The 21,441-nt window shown below is 38.2% G+C and overlaps 1 protein-coding gene across 3 annotated transcripts in view; it reads left to right on the top strand.

The window, feature by feature from the left end:
- The window catches only part of ARPP21 (cAMP regulated phosphoprotein 21), a 152,568-nt gene that overhangs the window by 55,307 nt on the left and 75,820 nt on the right, over positions 1–21,441 (top strand). The window contains exons 10-13 of one of the 3 annotated variants that reach the window (XM_040636987.1): positions 9,903–10,011; positions 11,904–12,005; positions 18,271–18,308; positions 20,136–20,195. The exons of the other annotated variants lie outside the window; for them this stretch is intronic. Of the exons in view, the coding sequence (XP_040492921.1) occupies positions 9,903–10,011; positions 11,904–12,005; positions 18,271–18,308; positions 20,136–20,195 (309 nt within the window). The remainder of the gene's footprint in view (positions 1–9,902; positions 10,012–11,903; positions 12,006–18,270; positions 18,309–20,135; positions 20,196–21,441) is intronic. 3 annotated transcript variants of the gene reach the window in all.

Below are 21,441 nucleotides of genomic sequence, written 5' to 3'. Positions count from 1 at the left end.
TAAGGACAGACTTGTCAGTTGCTTAAGTGATACAAGAGCATTACCTACTTATTATTCATTGCACTGGATACGTTACCTCTTATTTCATGTATATTATTTCATTTAATCCTGAAAACATATTTACAACCTAAGTAATTAGAGCCTTATTTTACAGAAGCAGAAAATGAGGCACACACTCAAGTTCAATTTTGGGATTACAGAGAAGCAATGATTAGCATGGCTGGGATCCAAGTCAGTTTGTTAAATGCCAAGAACGATTTTCTTAAATAATCTAACTCTCTTAGAGCAAAAACACCCAGAACATCTTGCGCAAAATCCTCAACAAGATTCCCTGGATTGGTCAGGAATTCCACCTCTTTGACGTCTTTTGCTGTCTGATAAGAAACAGTGAATGGGCCCAGGGGGGAGGGGAGATATTTTCAAATACGAACTCTGGTATCAGTAAACAGTGCATACTTCCCACAATTTGACAGTTCTTGCTACATTCTCTGTGTTTATCACTACTGCAGCATTTGGTAGGGGGATGATATCGATTCAGCTTCAACCTTGCTTTACTCTACTTCAATCTTTTTTTCCCCTAAAAATGAAAAAGCTACACTTAACAATAATGTCAGTGTAGGAGGTAAACCTACCTATTGTATTATTACGAAATTACTGCTACAGGCAAGCCAATTGTCCAGATCCATGGTTTCATGCCAGAGCCAGAAGAGTGTGGGTTGAGGTTGAAGGATACAGGAGTCCAGAGAGAGTAGGAAATGACAGCCATGCTCATGTGGGAGACGTTCCAGGAAGGTGCCTTTCTCTGAGCAAACTTGGGTACTTTAGAGAGTTGACCAGGAAGTCACCTGACCCTCCAGCCCCGAAGCCTTGTTGGCTCTCCGAGCTAGCCAGGGTAAGAACAGGTGAGTATGTGTCACCTGGAGCCTCCCAGCACAATTATCGGTCCACAAATTGGGTCTGAATAGCTGGAGATGCCCCGCACTAGAATTTACAGCCTTTGTTGAAATGACGAATGGCATTTTCGAGCTGAGACTCACCCTGTTATGTTCTATCACCTTTAGTTTATCCCTCTTTTCCCTGTATATTGCCAGAAATACGTTTCACTCTGTAGCACTTTTAAGTTGTTTTCTGTTGGGATTCTTTGTTAACTGTCAGATTAGGTGGTAGCAGCAAATGAGCCCCTTGGGAATCCAGGTAGGGGGTGTTAGGGTCTGTGTCATTTTGGTGCTACAAGTGATATTTAAAATATACTTACTCTGTATACTGTTGCTTTTTATTTTTCTTTTTTGGATTGAGGCTAAAAATACGAACAACGATTTTATAAAAAAATATTTAAATGCTACAAATATATGAGTCTATTTTTATATGAGAATCTTTGCCCTTCTCTTTGTCTGCCTTTCTGATCTCCACATTGTCTTTTGCGTACTTTTCTGGGTGTTTAGCCCAAAGCAGCCCATTGTTCTTTTATTAGATGATTTCTTTTTTCACCTCTGTCTGCCTTTCTCCGTGTTAGAGAAAGGATATATGCTCAGGTTGTATCATTTGGAGGCTTGAAACCATCTCCTTGCATTAGTATTTTCCAAAGGGCCAAGATCAGTCATAGGCAAAGAGAGTCCCATGTGTATCTGAATGTCTTTGCATATGTCAGAGTAACTGTTTAACTAGTCCCAGATAATTGTCATGTTAGAAGGTTGTCATCTCTTGAATATTTTTTCTTTTGACTTTGGCACCCGCCCACTGTCATTGCCTCAAATCCCCTACTCTCGGCAGAGTGCAGAGCAAAGAAGGAAATGACATCTCCACTGGAGGAGAGAGATCCCTGGCCCCAGAATGCATGAAACAAGAATAATGATCCAAAGGCAGAGATATGGGCCCACACCTTAAGAGACCACAATGCCTGGATTCCTGAGAATGGTGATCCAAGCGATCCAGGGGATTTAGAACAAAACTAACTAAAACCCCCAGCTTTCCTTCCCACATGTGTTCTATTCCATTTCCTTGGGCTGGGCATGTGAATGGCACCGTCAGTAAACTGAGTAGCGGTTTACTCCTGATACTGCTGCTTGCTTAACGATTCTCTGAAGAAGATCAGGCATCAATTTATTCAAGTGCCTCTTGGAAATCTCTCTGAGTGGTTGGTTGGCATCTTGTTATTTCTAAACGTGGTAAATGTACTCTGCACTTTTTATAGGAATAGCCTTGAAAAGCATCTGACTCGAAGCCAAAGATCAGAAACCTAAGTAAGAATCACAGTGCTCTCAGGAAAGCCATGAAGCTTTATTTACTGAACCGACCACCTAGTCCTTTAATCAATACTCAGGCTCAAAGTAAGACTGATTTGTTAACATTGGTCAAACTCTGTATCCTTTCTCTCAAATGTTGTATTTTCTCATATTATTCTCAAATACTTCAGAGAATGAATCCTGCCGATGAGATAGGTAAGTCTCAGAAATATATCGTGAGGAGAGAAAATAAGTTTGTTGTGTTCCTTTCCCTACTTGAAATTATTTATGGCTCTTGGATGTGGCATGGATGATTTACCCCTTAATTTTGGAAATGAAACATGCCTGCGACTTCTATCCCATTAGAACCTTTTTAATGTAACTTTCTCTTAAAAGAGCTTTTCCATGGAGTGGTGATGCTTTTAAATAAATAAATACGCTAGTGAGCTCACATAATTCGAGGTAGATAAAGCTAGCCCATTTTACAGGAGCAAAAATTGAGATTCATGTCTTGATCTTACTTAGTCAACTCAGAGAAGATCTAAGACTGAAATCTGCTGCTCCTGCCTCAGCCGTGACCCTTCTCCTAAGTTCAGGGAAACAAACACTAATGTGAATAGATCAATACTCTGAAATGATGAAAAAGGAAGAAGAAAACCAAACGCTATCCCTTGGTTTCCTTACAAAACCCTAATTTGTATTTCGTTATTTTTTAAAGTTGAACAGGGAACTCAATGAAACAATTGTAATACTAAGGTGGACATTAAAACTCCAGAGCACACTGGATGAAAAACTTTCCTGGCATATGTTGAAGCAAGACAAAACCCAGTTCCAGGTTCTTAGACGGTGCCGAGTGGAAAGGGCATCTCTGATGTTCAGTGTCATGCTTTGAACACAAGAACTATAGGCTATAGAACATGTCTGTCTTCTGTTTATAGTTTACTTAAGGAACTGAGATAACTTTCATCAGGACTGTGTGTGTGTGTGTGTTTGTAAATATATGATCTGTGTCGTATGGGTTGGGACAGTTGGAGAAGGGTTCACTGTATACATATATACCGCATACAGTCTTATCCCAAATGTGCAATAGCTTTGGAGGAAGCGATATTACTAGAACGCGGTTGCTTCCCCCTGCAGCTTTGCTCGCTGTAGGCTACAGAATGAGACCCAGTTGCAGAGCTCTCCCTTTCTTGCTTCTAGATCCACCTTTAGGATTGGCAGTCACTTTAGCCTTTGTGCCTCGGGGACAGTTTTCAGGCATACTTGAAGATGTGGGTCTGGCTGTATCTAAGGAACGGCTGGTCTTCTCAATGTAGTTCTTGTGTCTTGTTGATCTTAAGATTTCTGAGAGTGGAAAGGCCATAAGCATGTTATCACAACTTTAGGAAAGATAGAATTGGCCATACAGTAGAAAGAAAAGTTGTGTTTACTGGTCAAAGGTGTCTGGTTTCCATTGAATCACATACTTAAATGCTAGACTGTAATTATTGGTACCAATCTTCAAACAATAAATTGGAATCTACCTCGAGAAGTGGATGCGCTCCTAATACATTTTACCCCACAGCTGTACTCCTTCAGCCTCCCAGCCTTTCGAGATACCACAGCGTTCCCAAGGGAGCACAGTCCTCGCTTCCCACCCGCCTGCCCTATAAAACAGGAAAATGAAAAAAAGCAGCATTTTTTTACACATACAAAAAATATTTAGTCATTTTCTATCAGTTAAAGCACACCGATCACTCTGGACCTTCTCAGCAAGTAAAATACTATATTTGCATATAAGCTTAAATGGAATGTTTTTATACACAGCATTGTAATGTGTAAGCAAAAAGCTTTTCATGCCAAGAAACAATAATCACATTCAGCAGTTTCAAAAGAAAACATTACTTTCCGACAATTGTTACTGCTTCATTTGGAACACATGAATCAAACCATTATTTGAATATTATAGTGCAGATTGGATTTATCCTAATTAAGGTTAACACTAATGTAAATGTTGGTTCAATATTCATTGGGGGTAGCTTTAGATTTGACCACTCAGAAAGATAGGAACAATGGTAATGATGGCTTATCACGTCTTTTGAGTGCTTCCCTGGTACCTGGCATTGGGCTTGACGCTCAACTTGCATTATCTTGTATCTCCTTGATTCTCCCAAACACTCTAAGAATTATTATTGTCTTTCATTTTTACAATAAAACAAACAAACAACACCTCCGTCTTAAGGATGTGAAGTAGATTGTAAAAAGCACACATTTAGTAAGGTGCAGAGCTGAAAAGACACCACAATGCATGTTTTGAAAAGTCAAACTTTTGTTAGGCCTGCTTACCAGCATTTATATGCGAATTGTTTAAAACTAGCTTAATTATTAAAACTACTGCTATGTTAAATTTACTATGCTAGTTCGCATCCATTTTATATAAAGCTATTGGATTATTCAAATGCATTGTGCTTTGGGGGAATGGAGCTTTGGTCATTGAATATATTAATGCTACCGCCTTTTACTGTTCATGTAATATTGAAATGGAAGATGGAGAACTTAAAAGTTCAGTGATAATCTAGCCCTTTTTAAAAAAGTTTTTTTTCATTTGTGGAAATCCTCAATTTATAGGTAAACTTGCAGAAACAGACTTGTTTTGTTAGGGTAAGTGTATCCATCTGATGTGTGTGCCTCTTTGGTATTGTTGGCAATACCATGCTCAGTACTGTTCAGAAATAGCCAAATTCACGAACACAGAATATAATCTTCTAGGTCTTAATGCATAGGATTTCTCTCTCTTTTTCAAATTTCATAATGTCTTCCTTTCTTCCCTTTCCCCCTCATCCCTCTTATCTTTTTTCTGTATCATTATTATTTAGATTCTCCCTTTAAAGAGGGAAAAAAAAAAGGTCTTGAGATTAAACACTGTCAGTTTGTTATTATCCTTAGAGTATCATTAGTAAATGCAAGTCTCTATGCACTTTGATCAACAAGGACGTAGCAATAAAAAGGGTGATTTTTTTTTTGACAAAATGAAACAACTAGATATCCACTTTAGATCATAAAATCATATAGGACATGAAAGAAAATGTTCAAAACATAAGAATATTTTAATTTTCCACAATTCAATGATTATATACAAGCCACTTGAAGGTTGTTGAATTGGTTTCATATATTTCTAAACCAATAGCATTTATTATTTGTTGTTATAAAATGCTATTTATTATAATGATCACAAATATATAAAAGGTTAGAAGTAAAAGTTGCCCATTACTCCACCATCCAGAGACAACTATTCTCATTTTTCTTGTTAGACGTTATACTTTCAACATAAATGCTCTGTTTATATATACAGTACAATTGAGACAGAGAAGAATAAAATGAATTTGTCAAAGGTATAGAAAATTGAGAACATGAGTTTGGAAGATGCTAATAAAGGAAGCTGGATACTTAGTACTGCTTATATGGGGTTTCTAAGATGTGGTCTCATTTAAAAGACAATGAAATGGTATAAAATCACCAAATGGTAGGGGAAGTTAAGAAATACTTGAAGAAGAGTGTAAGATTTTATTTTTTAAATAAAAAACATCAGCTATAAATATTTTAATTGAAGACTTAAAAGTACTAAGGGAACAGTGCTTCTTAGATTCCCCTAATATGTTCGGCTATTAAAATATTTTTGATAGATGTCTTACACCATCAAAATATTTTATCCTGTTGTGCACAGAAACCTTTTTTTGTTAAGATACTTATGCATATTGATGACTGTCTTTCAGTTATTTGGTATGAAATGCAAAGATTCCCGTTTGAGCCTGTCCATATTTAGTAGAATTGAATTTTTCATCTGTGTGTATATGGGGAGAGGAGGGATTAAGCTTAACTATTTGGAAGAAAACTAATAAATTCGGTCTCAAGAAACTGACGGTGAAAATATTTTTAGATGAAAAAGATTTTTAAAATGAGTGTTCATTTATCGTAAGCTTAAAGTGGGGGGGAAACCCTAAAATTGTAACAGATTGACTAGAAGACAGAGTTTGAATGTCTTACTTAGGGTTTCACTCAGCCACACTGCCTCTCAGATCCTGAGCTCTGTCTAATGAGGAACAGTGAGGACTTAATTCTGATTGTTCAGAGGTTTGATTGGAGATACCAAGACACTGACTGGAAATGCCAGTACTGTCACCACACACGAAAAATGAGTTTTAGAATAAATACCCTACTACAAATTGTGCCTTAAGAAGAAGAAACTATCTTTTCACCAAGAAGAGAGATTATCCCTTTTCTCTGCTTTTTGATGATGAGAGAGAGAAAGCTAGAAATAATACCTCATGGACTATAGTCCATCAGGAAAAGCAATCAGACCTGTGTTATGCATGACTATGAGATATGTATGTAGTTAACTCTAGCTATCATTAATTTAATAAATACCATGACATTTTGCAGCTTGGAGGAGTTTGTCTTAGAGTTACATCCTCATATTGATACACTAAAAGTTATTCATTCCCATTTTAAATAAAGGTCCATAATATATTACTTCAGCTCCATTCAGTTTATGGCTAAGAAGTCACATTGCTATGATGTTAAATTTCTGGTAAAAAGGATTTTTAAAAGCTCTAATATAATGGTGCATTACCAGTAATTTGTATTTCAATCACATGCAATACTTGAGTTGTATACTTTAGTTTGCATGAGTTTAAACTGCAAATTGCCCTTTAGCTCTAGAGTAATAGAGAATTCTTAATAAAATCAACCTGGAACAATCTTACTGTGTTTTTTTTTTTCCCCTTTTACACAAACTTCAAATGGTTATTTTACAATCACTTAAAATATTTTTGGAAAATCATGAAGGGACTAATAATTTTGACTGTTAGGTTCTAAAGTCTGAAAAAAATTTAAACAAGATATTTTTGAAAAGCTATTATGGAGAATGAACTTGACATAATATGTATCAGAACAGGAAATACTTTTCCTCTGTATCACATTTACGTTATTGATTAGAACAAGCTCCTTTGACTATTCTTTTCTTATGTGATGGATGTATTTTTCCTAAATATGTCCTGCAATGAAAAACAAATAAGAAAAGAAATGCAAATGAAATTTCAAAAATAATGTTTGAACAGCTCTTGTAGCTATAATACTTTAAACTGAGGCGTTCCAAACTAAAAAAAACCCTGAGATTCTCATTTCCACCTTTTTTCCCCAAAATGCCCTCAAATTTTAAAAACTTTTTAAAAGTAACATAATTCTTTTTTGTCAACTTGAACCAAAACATAAATTTGATCTTTAAAGATCTTCCTCATGTTCTAAATTTGAATTTATGATTCTGCTAACCAAACTCTCTCTTGTTGTTTTGTAATTTAAAAATTTATGACTACACATCTTATTCAGTGACTCTTTGATCTGTCCCTAAAATATGGTGATTCGTAAACAGCTCTATTAAATTTTCATTCGTTCATACATTGATTAATTTATTTATTCAACCAAATGCTTCCCATATTCCAGGCACCATTCTAGGCACGAAGAATTAAGTATTTAAAAAGCAAGGTCTCTACAAACATGGAGCTCACGTTCTCTCCCCGGTTAGTATGCTGAAATCGCAAAGCAGTTTTCTTCTTAAAGAAGTTAGTCTAAAGCAAATTCACCTGCTTGTGAATCAAAAAGTTCACATTTCCCGACCATTTTATGTCTAAATGAACAGTTACGGACTATTAGCAACACATACAAGAAGTAGATCTGTAAACTTGGCAGCAAGCAAAGCATTTTATCTACTAGAATTCACCAGGCTATGGAGTTTAAGCACATTCAGAGAGACTTACTTAGCATTGATGCAATCAGCGTTTGTATTTAAGTTGATATCCCAATTTCACTTGCTACATTAAAAAACAAACAAACAAACAAGTAACATCTAATTATCAGCTGGAAACGTTAGGAGGCTTTAAAAAAAGTTCCTGGAGAATCGTTATGGCTTACAGCGGCCTGCCGGTGCTCACACTAACACTGTAGGACTACTCCAGTGGGGTGACAGGTGTGCCCTGAGCCGGGTATGAATGAAGCACGTCTACCTTCTCCACTGGAAATGGCCTTTTCACTGTAAAGTGCACGTTGACTTTGTTCCCTTAGTGCTCTGATTTTCAAATGTCATATTTGCACTTGCAGATTGTTTGTTGTATCATATTTTACATTTTAATTTTGGTGGAAAACATCTCCATTGATCTTTCGGATGATGTCATGCAGGGTTTTTGTTCTTCGTTGTGAGGCTGGAGGGCCTCCGGCCCGCCGCCGTGTGCTGTGGAAGGGGAGAAACTGAATCACATCTCTGCAAGGTTGTGAATAGACTGTTTAATGCCTGTGGCTTGCTGGGAAAATCTATAAACTTGGGAGTCAAAGGATCAAGGAGGGATGGCTTCTTTATCTGTAAAAGAGGCATGAAATATTTGCTTCTCCTATATCAAAGTTTTATCGTAAGGATTGAGTAAGATAATGATACCATTTTGCCAAAACTATACACAGTTCTGGAAGCCATAACTGGTACTATTCCAGTTTTGTGTTAGTATCTGCTCACCAATATCAGTATAATCTCTGTACATGTATTTGAGAAAAGGGTGCATTGTGTCAAGATTTGAACCACATACTTAAACGACTCCTTTGTTTTCAACATGCCATTTGCTTATTTGGGAGCTAGAAGGAAACTATGACATTCCCTTAATTACTGGTCACCCATATTAAACAACAGACACTGTGAAGTGGCTTTCCAATAACAATGCATAATGAACCCAGTAGAGATAGAAAACCCACTGGGCTTCAGAAGTAATCCATCAGACATGACAGAGACGCTTTAATGAGAGTCATCAATTACAACTTCTTCTAAACCTGGGACAAACATTTTAGCACTTCCTCTGGGGGTGAACCCATGCCCAAGTCATTCATTGAGTTCTGTGGCATGCAGTGATGAGTGTGGGAAATTAACAAGAACGTGGAGCCCTTTCCAGTAATAGTATAAAATGATTAAGAGGATCTAAAAAAATCAATTGACTAATCAATAGTGTGTAACTGCTTGGAGCATTTTCCCCATGCTAATCAGCCATTAAGTTGTTTAAACTAAATATGTCCTGTTTCCCCAATTACTGAACTGATTTACAAGACATGGTCAAGGATGTCAGAGTCTACTGGAGCCAGATTCCAGAATATTTGTCATTGAAAGATGAAAGGAATTTATAGATGACCCTCTCTCACTATGGATTCTGATGGCTCTTAAGAGGGACGGTATGACAGGAGCCGTCCTCAAATCTGCAGACATTGGTGAATTAATATGGTCTGCCCCAGTTCTAAACATGTGTATTTGTTTGACAATGTGGCTGTGAACTAGATTGAATTCAGGAGTAATGGAGGTCAAAATAATGAAAGTAAACATCTATATGCTACATATGTTCAGGCCTTTAAAATGTTTTTTTAACTTCAGCCGTGGTGAGAAGCATTCAGCAAACAGGACTCCGAATTCAGAACAACAAAAGGTATTCTCACAAGACCTGTGAAGTGACATATTATTACCTACCTGTATAATGCCGGCAATTCTAGCATCAAAACCACGCATAACTTTTTTTTTTTTTTAAGTTGAATGCCACTGTGGGGGAAAAACAGCACTAAGAAAATAACTTTAAACAGGGGGGAAAACTTTTTTATTGATATGTTTTACTTTGCTGGCAGACCAGAGCAAAGGTTTTGTGAACATTTAAAAGATGAAAAAGGTGAAGAATCCCAGAAGCGGTTTATCTTGAAGCGAGATAACTCTAGTATTGATAAAGAAGACAATCAGGTTGGTTCTCAAGTTTGAGAGTGGCTGACATTGTTGTTTTTGAAGGTGGGCTGACTTATGTTCTTGTCGTTCTGTTGTCCCCTTCTCCCTCCCCCAGCTCCCCCCTGCCTCAGATACTGACTGTCCTCTTTCCGACCTCCTTGCCCCCCCCCCCCACCTCCCCCTTTGGCATTCAGTGGGTAGCCAAGAGCACATGTCCTGACTGCTTCAGCAATGGCTCTGCGTTGGGCTGCATGGGTGGTGCTTGGCGCAGTTCCTGCTGCATGTGTTGGGCGGGCTGGGATGCCACGGCCGGAGCTGTCGGGAAAAGCTTTGTCATCGCATTTCCAGATGTCTGTGTAACTATGGCAGTCCTTCCACTCCTACAGCTTTGTCCTTCAGTTGTGCACAAATTGAGCTGGATTCTCAATACGGACCGATGACCAACTGGTGTAGCTGTAAAGAACAAACCTTGTTATGGTGAGGACAGGTGGATTTTGCAACTCTCCTAAAATAAGTCTTCACAGAGAAGAATCGAGTTCATGTTTTAGTCTCCCCTCTCCTCCTTCCCATGTTCTACTGTCCATGTAAACCGTGTGCTTGTTTTGCATGAAATGTAGCAGAACTTTCTCCTCGTTGTGCATTTTGCTTGTGACAAAACATTATGTTGTCCTAGAGTAGCCTTATTCATGGTTCCTCGGCAAGGGTAGAGAGACTTTGCTAACCCTCTTCTCCAGATTGGGGGTTGGGGAGGGTGGGATCCAGGGTGATTAAGAAGAAAACTAAGTGAATGGCAAAAGCAAACAAATGTTAAACAATAATTAGAACAGTAGGGAGTTATATAATGCCACTACAATTATACTTTGTGTCTCTGACTATCAAAATAGATTTTTTGAAAATAGATTTTGCTTTAGAATTCTTAAAGGTAAGACAATATGCATCTCGCTCAAGTTATTATTTTAATGACTCTCAGTGAGTCACTGGAAGCCAGTACGTGCATCTCTGACGCACTTTTTTTTTAAACCTGTTCATCATTTGTATCTCGTTTCTTCCTACCCCCACCGCCACCACCATCAAGCGACAAGTAGCTCCCGTTGACTCCGAGCCACATGCCTGTGTCGTGTACTTCGTGGGCGTTTGTTGAATGGATGGATGAACGTGGTTAATGCAGAGCATTTTGTGAGGAATGGCAAGAACACGAGGGGAGGGCAGTTGAGATGCAGGCAGCAGTGCAAATGCAAGGCTGAAGACCAGTCCTCATGCTGGGTCCTTTGGATTGTTACTCTAGATTCCCTGGCATTGACCCTAATCAACAAACAGGCTTCTCAAATTTAGTTTCTACTTTCTATGCAAAACACAGGGCACAGGACCAGTCAGTCACTGAGTAAAGAAGAAACACAAATTAGAACATGGAGACATCATGTCCACAGTTTCCTTTCTGCCCATTACTTTCTCTCTTCCCTTGTTCTGTGTCTCTAGTGCCCAGGTTTTCAGAGCCATTTCTTCCCTTAACCACCTTGAACTAGCCATTTCCTCAACATGCTGCCTTTGTCTAAGGACGCCAAAGCATACGGGTTAGCAAAGGAGACAGAGTCCGTTACTGTAACCCACTTCACAGTTGAACTGGCTGAACACTTGAGGCACATCCAGGTGCTTTCGTTCTGGAAACAGCTGTACTGCCTACATCCAGTGGGGAAGCAACCAGGAGCAGCAGACACCTGCCATTGCGTGTCATGCACACACACCGCACACCACACACACCGGCACAGCCTCCTTAGGGACCAGAGGGAATGAGACTCTTCATGCTCCATTTATTTAAGTGAACATTTATTATTCTCAGCTGACAGTTGCTTAACTGCAGATTTCCAGCAGCTCAACTTGGATAACCGTACCGATTTCTTTTTTCTGTTCAGCAAAACAGAATGCATCCATTTAGAGATGACAGACGAAGTAAATCAATTGAAGAGAGAGAAGAGGAATATCAGAGAGTGAGGGAGAGAATATTTGCACACGATGTGAGTAGTTGTTTTAATTGCCTCTTTAGTGCGGTCCTTCCCCAGACAGTGAGCTGGCAGGACTCAGGAAGCTGGAGCCAGGGACAAATCGAACGGCAGCACACCAGAGGTGTTTCTGGAAGAGGACCTGGTTCAGGGAAGTGATGGAAAAGTAGCCAAGGGTCGTGTGTATTCCTAGGATCTGACCTAAGGGGGAATAGACGTGTGATTTTGGTCAATAAAATGGACCCTAAGTCCGCAGCAAGGTTGCCAGATTTGAAAAACTGCCTTCACATCCATATTAGCCTGCAGACAGCCAACTATTGTCTTTTTAACCCTAACGTTGTGCAGAAGAAAGACATATAAAAAAGAAAGAGAATCTGTTAATCACATACATAAACACAGGATTTTCTGCATTCTTAGCAAGCTCAGGCATTTTATTATACCAAAGTTAAATGATAATACTCATTTTCCCCCTCAGTTTCAGATCAAATTGGGTCTGTGAGCAGTTTATCACAGGGGAATAATCATAAAATGATTTCTTTTGTTCACATCCCTGCAAAGAAAATGTGGTGGGGGATTTTTCTATCCTTTTACCCACTGTGGCCAAAATAAAATGCAATTAAATTAAATAAAAATGGAAAAGTGATTTAAAAGAGCTGGATTCAAGTGCAAGAAAGCTAAAAGGGTAAGCTAGTGCCATCATAGCTTTTCCTTTCCATGAAATCATTTGTCAGCCTCCTAAGATGTTGTGGGCTCTTCTTCCCTTGGCAAAAGTAGAGGCGGGAGCTCCTTTGCGCAGATCTTCTGTGTCTTTGCTGGGTTAGGTGGGCCATCCTACCTCCCTTTGTGATTCACTCTGAAGGCCATTACCAAGCCAGACTAGAGACCTAGGCTCCACCACTTAGCATGGAGGAGGCCTTCTGACCTTGGAGCTTTCAGGCCCAAACCAGTTTCCCTGGTCCTCCAACTCATGCTGGATCCTTCAGTATAAAGCTACAGAGGAAATTCATACTCCACCAACAGTGCATTTCTTTCATGTTGATACAGGTTTCTGTTACCTCTTGTAGAGCCTCACTGCCTTTCTTGGATACAATAAAATGGAACTTTAACGATTGAATAATCTGGCTCAGAGCTCTGGAGTTAGCCCAGTGTGAGCGAGGTAGCTGTAGAAAGATACTGTCCATGTACAATTCTAGAAGATTCTGTGTATGTGTGGGCTACTTAGACTTTTCTTATGGTCATAGTTACTGGTGATGCAAAGCATAGCCTGACACATGGTAGGCTTTTAACTGTGTTTCCTGGATAAAAGGATGAAGGAAGGAGAGGCTCTGTTGTACTCATGATAGTACAGTGGACTAGGAAGCGGCATGTTCCTGTTTGATGACCTTCACGGAGAGAAAGTCCTCTGAAGTCTAGTTTATTTTTTACCTTTTTTCTTTCTTTCTCTCTCCCCATCCTTCCCTCCCCCTGCCTTACACACACACACACACACACACACACACACACACACAATTTCCCTCTGATTCTCATTCTGGCAAGTCATAAAATTTATAAATGAGTTGTGTTGAAAAGCAAATACTAATCACCTAGGTGATATACAAACATTATGCTTTTTTTTTCAGAGTAGTGCCACACTGCCGGGCACTCAAGGGCTAGGTGGCAGGAGAAGCATCCTTGATGCCTGCCTGTGAGGAGAAGCTGCCTGTGTTCATCCCCGTGTCCACAGAGGGGTCATCGCAGGCACGGAGGGGTCAGCACGACTCCCTGTACACATTGCATTTCCCGACAGCCCTATTAAGGAGAATCAACAGCAAGGAATCTGGGTCCCAGGTTAAAGATTAGAAGCAAGTGTTGCTGTTTCAAGCCTCAATAGCTAACTGCTGACTTGACATTTCTTAAAACAGTAAAAGCAGACTGGGGGCACCTGGATGGCTCAGTTGGTTGAGTGTTCGGCTCTTGATCTCAGCTCAGGTCTTGATCCCAGGGTCATGAGTTCAAGCCCTTAATTGGGTTCCATGCTGGGCATGGAGCTTACTTAAAAAAAAAAAAAAAAAAAAGTAAAAGCAGACTGAAGTGTGGGAAAGCTTAAATGCCAAGCTATTGTCATAACTTTTCCAATCCATGGCATCTTTTGGCAACCTTCTTTGAAATGCTGTGGTTTCTTCCCCCTGCAGGAGTAGAGGAGGGGTGTGAGCTGCTGTGATAGGTTCTCTGGTGGCCAACAGTTCCGGGTTTATTAATTCAAGTGGGGCACCTGCCTGTTTCTGGCATTACTTTTCCACCTGATCTCCTGGGCTGGTGTTTTTTAATTGGCATCCTGTACCCAGAGTATACTCATCAAAAGTCGTCAGAGATTAAGTAAAGTCCCCGACATCATCTGCAAAATATTACGTCCATGAGTGTAGGTACATTTTTCTTAGGAAAAGATCTTGATTGTTTATCATAGTTTTACAAGTTTTCATCCCCCTTAAAAGGCTAAGAGCCACTCTCCTAGAGGGGAAAAAAGATTCCCAGTGCTTTCTCCCCAGCCCTGCAGCTCTGTAGAAACAATGCAGTCACAAGGCTGATGTTCCCTGTGTTTAGCTATTAATTGCTGCATAACACATTATCCCCAAATTTGACAAATTAAACACACAAAGTGCTTTTTACCTCACAGTTTCTGTGGGTCAGGAATCGGAGGGTAGCTTAGCTGGCCAGTTCCGGCTCACAGGCTTTCGTGAGGTTACAGTCAAGCCATCAGCTGGGGCTGTGGTCATCTGAAGGCTTGATGGAGTGGTTGTCTGCTTCCAAACCCACCCGCATGGCAGCAGGCCTCAGTTCCTAGCTGGCTAGATGGAGATCTCAGTTCCCACTATGTGGGCCTCTCCGTAGGCTATTGACCATCTTTATGACCTGGCAACCAGGTTCCCCAGAGCAAGTGATCCGAGAGAGAGAAAGAGAGCCCAAGATGTAAGCTACAGGCTTTTATAACCTAATCTTGGAGCTGACATACCTTCCCTTCTGCTGTATTCGGCTGGACACACAGACCAAACTGGTATGATGTGGGAGGTACTACAAAAACACCTTGGTTGTGAATACTGAGAGGCAGGGATCATTGGGGACCACCATGTGTTCACAGGATATTGCATTTATTAATGCAAACACAAGGACATAACATAGTAATATGAACTTCCTTGAATACATATAGTAACACATCTTCCTTTCCACTTACGTAAAGACAGAACACTTTGGGGGGGGCCTTCATCTATACAATTCCAGATTCCCAAATGACCATTACCACTTCCCAGATTCCTGAAGTACACAAGGTAATAAATCAAGTATAGTAAGTCAACTATAAAACCGATGCAAAGAATCCAGCATGAGGAAACTAGTTACAGGTGTCTAATGTTTTTCTTAACTGGCCTTTAATTTAGTGTCTTCATAATTTAAAAACTGAGGTAATAAAAGCAGCATCCCTTGCCAATTACTATTTAAGTAGTGGAGTCATTCAAACAGGTTCAAATAGTGACATATTTATGTAGAGGTGGTTTGTTTTTGTTTTTGTTTTTCCTATTTGAAGTTACAATAGTTATAGAGAAATACTTCCTGGTATTGACACTTTAGCAAAATCAAAATTTATTTTAAAATTAGTAGTGTTCTTGAATATTTTACAAATGTATCTTGGTGTCTAAGGTGTGTGTGTTTGTGTGTGTGTGTGTGTGCATGTGTGCTTTTTTTATTTAGGTCCACAATCAAAATATGTGGATTATTTGGGGATTTTCTAGAAAAATAATTTCAATATAGTTTGAGAATTTGGGTAGTCTGAGATAAGGCACATTTATTATTTGAGAATGAAGTTGTTGTAAGTCAAGACACACAACAATTTAGTTCTCAAATAAAAAATGAGTGTGTTTTTGTAGTCAGAAATATTTGAAATATAACTCTTATTTCCTTTAGCAAGAATTTCAGCTTATTTTATGATTAATTCAATGCAATGTTGCTGGCTTTGGCAAGGTTATGTTGCTAAAGCAATATATTTGAGAAAGACATGTTTTGCCTGGAGGATGGTTTCTGAAGGATATTTATGTGTAAACAGGGATTCTGGAGGAGCTCATCCTTGGTCTCCCCAGCATGCACTGGGATCCCTCTTCCGTGACAACCGTTGAGAAGGGCATGTGATGCCACCGGGATTGGGGGTGAGAACTCTGTGGGAGAGAACTCTGTAATCCATTAGGCAAAACCATTTTCTCCCTAAAAGAAAGGAAAAAAGAGCCCTTTATATCTGAGAATGCATATAAGTGACAGCTTTGAATGCTGCACTTAATTACTGTGACACTTTTATCTTTCTCTGCTATTAAAATTTGCAAGTTATATTAATAACTTTTTTAAAGTTTATTTTCACCAGCTACTGAATCACAGCCCATAACCATATCTGCCTTATTTATGAAACTATGTTGAAAGGATCATGTGATAAATCTTTAGGACCTTTGCACAAAAATTGGAAAATACTCTTGAGATATGTTTTTGGGAAAGTTATCTTTTACTTGCATGTGCCTTCTTTTTTCATTCAAAGAGTTACGGCAGCTTAACTTTACCCCCCAAACTATTCGACTAGTGAGTCTGAAGAGGTCAGTATGTCTGATCAACTCTTTCAAAGAAGTAGTAGAGTTTCAGTAATTCCGCTACCCAGCCAGAACATTATAAACATAATTGACCTCTTTCCAGCTACAAGAGCTGAGTAGTAGCAAAGTATTGAGTTCATAGTATATTCCTGAGACAGTTAATTCCATGACTTGACTCAAACCAGAAGTAAAACCAAACTAAAGGAAATGGAGATAGTGGGATATTTCACTTACTATAAAGAGATCTTCACAGGAATAATATCAATAGCACATAAATTGTATTTGTTTATAAATACAGATGTCAAATTAAAAAAAATACTTTCTGCAAAGCTTTTTTCTTAATTGGCTTTTTTTTTTTTTTTTGCTTTTTGTTAAATAAGATTTTTGTGTACTCAGGTTGCATGTTAAATGCACAAAGGTTAAAATAGAAATGGTTCTAGAGATGCCCTCACTGAAATGTTCAGACCACTGAGGAAAACACATTATGCCCAAAGCTCGCCCTTTGGTTTAGTGGAAGGAAATGATTTCTCCAACAAAATGTGTGGAGAAACCGATACCCTGTTTGCCTCTCTGAGTAGTGGTTACATTAGCTAATCTTTTAAAAATTTGATATTGAAAGGTCCTTATTTACTTTAGTTTTATTTTCTCTTAAAATGGACCTGTTAAGTCTCAATTTACCCATGTAGCAGGTCATTTATTCATCATTTAGAAAATCTACACATATAATATGGCATATATATTTATGTTTAGAAACTCAGTATTTAAAAAAAAAAAAAAAGAAACTCCGTATTTTGAAATGGTTTTTTTGTTAATTCCTAAACACAGTCACTATGTTATAGGACCATTGCACCATATTTTGTTTAGATTTCTTTTTTTCTGCTTTTTAAAATTTAATTTGATTTGCCTTTCTGCATCTTGTAATGGTAATGGAATTTTCTCTTCCCTACATGAGTATTAAACACAAGATAGTGGAGAAGTGATAGCTAAGGGAATGGAAGCTAAGAAGAAAGTCATTGTTTTTCTGTGTGAAAAACAAAAGCAAAACAAAATATTAGATGGGCTTGACTTTTTTTTTCTGATCACCTTTAGTTTGTTCTCATTTGTCTTCTGCGCGGTCCCCCTATACAAATCGATTGATGGCATCTCTTCAGTTTTGAGAATCTTGCAGTCAGTCTGTTTATTTCAAGAGAGTCTATGATTGCCAGGTAATAACTGCAGGATTGTGGTTCTAGGACTGTCCCATCCTTAGGTGGATCGTGCTAAGTGCCCACGCTCTGCCTTGATTTGAACCGGTCCTTTGGCTCTTGTTGGGAGCTGCATCTCCGTAGCCCCAGAAGAAACTGTGCGCTCAGGATCCGGTGGGCACATGGGTCTCTGACTCTCGGACAGTTTCATTCACCTCTCTCCTTCTGACCTTGATGCTGAAACGGGCTAAATCTATCTGTAATCTGGAGATGCCCTGATGGAAAAGTACTTGTGTGCTGAAAGAGAAAGAGAACGGTGTACATGTCTAACTCTAACCAATTTTTTCCTTTTTTATTTCCACTTTTACAAAACATAGTACATATTTTTCTGAATTCTTTTCCTCTTGGAGGGGAAAAGTAGTTTTAAAAGCAGGCAAGGATTTGGGATCCCTCAGCACATCCAGAACGTCTGATACAATGCCTTTTTTTATTTTTCAGTCAGTTTGCTCCCAGGAAAGCCTTTTTGTGGAAAACAGGTAAAATGAAATTTGCTTTTTCATGTCTTTAGAAGATCAAAGTCTGTCATGTGTGTCCTGTATATTCATAGGTATATATCCCATGTATAAGTGTGTGCTTGAATATATGTATAAATAAATACATATATCTATGTGTACACACTTATATGCATACACATATATGTTATTTAGCATGCCTAAAAACTATTTAATTTGGGGAAATACTTCTCTGTTACTTCCAAACATAATTTTGTACATTTTCCTCATTTAAAGTCTCAACTTCTGGTTCTTCCAGAGGTCTAATTCCTGCTACCTTTACCAGGCATTACAAGGCACAAATGAACTTGCAATTTCATTGGCTTATGGACTAGCCTGTTCACAGTATTTGTATATTGGGTATCATTAGCCGCTTCCTGTGCCCCATAATTATATACGGCTATGCAAACAGTAATTGGAATAATATTGCTTTAAGTTTCTCACTCTAAACAACCTGTTAGTCTAACTTGGAAATCTATCTAAACTGATCTAAATTTACTAACTTGAGCGTTAGTAGGGAGGTAGTTGTTGTGAGATGAATGGGTTATACAACTTACACAAAGTCTTGAGCATATGAGCCAAAGGTTTTCCAATTTAACATATACTTTTAAGAAATACTTCTAAACTGACATAGATATTCAAATGCTCCATTGATTTAATTGCAACTTTTCAAGGGGAATTAAAGAATTCCACATTAGCTGTATTAATCACATTTAAGGTGCATCAGAGTGGGCAAGTTGGAATGGAAATATGGTATCCCTTCAGAAAGTGGTGCTTAACTTTATTTCAGGTGTCAGCTTAATGGGTGCCCCTGTAAAACTGATTAAAATGGAGGCTGTTTGATTAAATTCCAGTACTTAGAGAAAATTTAAACTGAGCATAAGAGATGATTGGGGAAAAAAGGCTATCTTTTATATTAGCAGTTAGAAATCTTTGAGTAGCTAACCCTCTCATTGAACAGCCTCTTCTAGAAGAATAGATGAAAGTAGAAAACATGTCTAAAGAAGGTGTTCAAAAACATCCTCAAAACCATACAGATTTAAGTGAATATTCCCTATTTACAGTTAAATTAAGAATTCATGAGCACTAACATCTGAGGGATGATGCTGAAGCATTCCAAAATTCTACATTCTAACTAAAACGATGAAGTGAGTGCTTATAATTCAGTTTAGTGGGTAACCTTATTCCCTAGTCATCCAGCCAATCATTTTCCCTGCTTTATGCCCAAATTTTATTCATTTACTTGAATTTTTCATAAGAAGACTGCTAATGCACTTTAAGTGTCCCTTAGATTAAAACTGAATTATATTCATCATTACCAAAATGGTCACATACATGCATTGCATATATGAACAAATCTTGATATTTCCAAAAGCAAAAAATCTAAGTGAGTAGATTCCCTACCAAAATAAAAGCATTTCTTGGATACCTGTCTTTGGAATGTCAGTATTTCACTCTGCCCGCCCCCCCCCCAAAAGATAACTTTAATATTACCCAAAGGGCAATAATCACAACTAATACATTTAATATCTATTAAACATCAATTTCCTTTATTTTCCTCTCCTCTTCCATTCCTTCTATTTCTCCTTCCTTTCCTTTTTTTCTAGTATCAGCCCCTTAATTTTAGGATAGGGGGAAAAAATCATTCTGTCATTAATTTATTATTGCAAAGTTCAACATCATGCACAGAAAACAGCGCACGGGGTTGATTTGCAAGTGCGGTACTGTTGCAAAAGAGTACACATCCGTTTAACGTAGGGCATTTAGTGTCATTAGGTTTTATATCATAAAAACCATGTTTTTCATTTCCAGTAGGCTCTTGGAAGACAGTAACATATGCAATGAGACCTATAAGAAAAGACAGCTCTTTCGGTTGGTATGGTTTACTTTTTTAAAACTGTGTTTTCAGATTATGTGGCAGAATCAATGTTAAATATAAGTGTATTAGTGTAAAATATCTGTTCATAAAATAAATATGTTTGGTTATATCTTTGTAAAGCTTGTTACAGAGCTGGAGCTGAAGCCATATTGAATAATGTGAGATATGGGATCGGGAAATTACTGCTTGGTATACAATCCTTTCAGGTTCTTCCTCTGACTTTCCATTTTTGGTAGTGTTTTGGTTTTTATTTTGGTTTCCCCTCAAAGGTTAACTTTGGCAGCACACCGATTTAACATTCCCAAATCAACTTTGGTGAATTACACCAAATTAAAATTTCTCTGACAGTTTGCAATTATATATACATGCCTGGTCCTGGAAAAGAAACCAATGATAGCTCCATTTGAGTAGTTAATTTTTAGCCACTGCTATCCATCATAATATTTCAAATATGTTTTTCAAGCACAGATCTTAATTCTAAGGAAAGGTACAGGATTGCTTCCATTTATAATGAATTACTTAAATCAAGATATGTGTAAGATAAGGGGAATGGATATATATGTATTTATTATATAATAATATTGTATGTTTTAAGTTCTGTGCTAGGCTGGAAACTCCATGACAGCAGAGGGACCATACCAATGTTGTTACTACCCTATTAAATATACCTAATATTCATTATGGGGCAAAAAGGGTGTACAGCGCTATCAAGGTACTCAATATGTAATGCATATATTCAATATGCTACTGCTTTTATGAATATTAGCATTCATCTCTGTTGTAGGAGAGAGAGAAAACTTATTTATTTACAAACAAACAAATCTCTTGCCCACTTAGAAGGAAGAAAAGACCGAGGAAAGTAAATGGATTGTGTGCTCAGAAAGTGTCTTTTTGTAGTAAATGTGAATTTAGGACCTCATCATTAGAAAAGTTGGATTAATTTTTTCCCGTTAAACTTTGGCAGAAATAAAAAGATTCTTTAAAAAATGTCCTTCCTTTTGTAGGTTGAACTACATAGTCTAAATGCCTTCCCCTTGTATTGATAGACCATTTATTATCACACTTGTAGATTAAAATAAGTCTGCATTGTTCCTTTGAAAACCCAGAGAAGAACAAGAAGAATTTACCAGTACTCCTGTACTGACACCACTATCTTGTTTGTTTAGGCCAATAATATATGAAATGTGGGTTCTTGTCCCAATAAGCCAATTGGCTTTACATAGCCCCGAATCTGGTCCC

Source organism: Ursus maritimus, unplaced genomic scaffold, assembly GCF_017311325.1.
Source record: "Ursus maritimus isolate PB19 unplaced genomic scaffold, ASM1731132v1 scaffold_20, whole genome shotgun sequence".
NCBI classification, from domain to species: Eukaryota; Metazoa; Chordata; class Mammalia; order Carnivora; family Ursidae; genus Ursus; species Ursus maritimus.
This window is presented reverse-complemented; position numbering and strand designations above follow the sequence as displayed.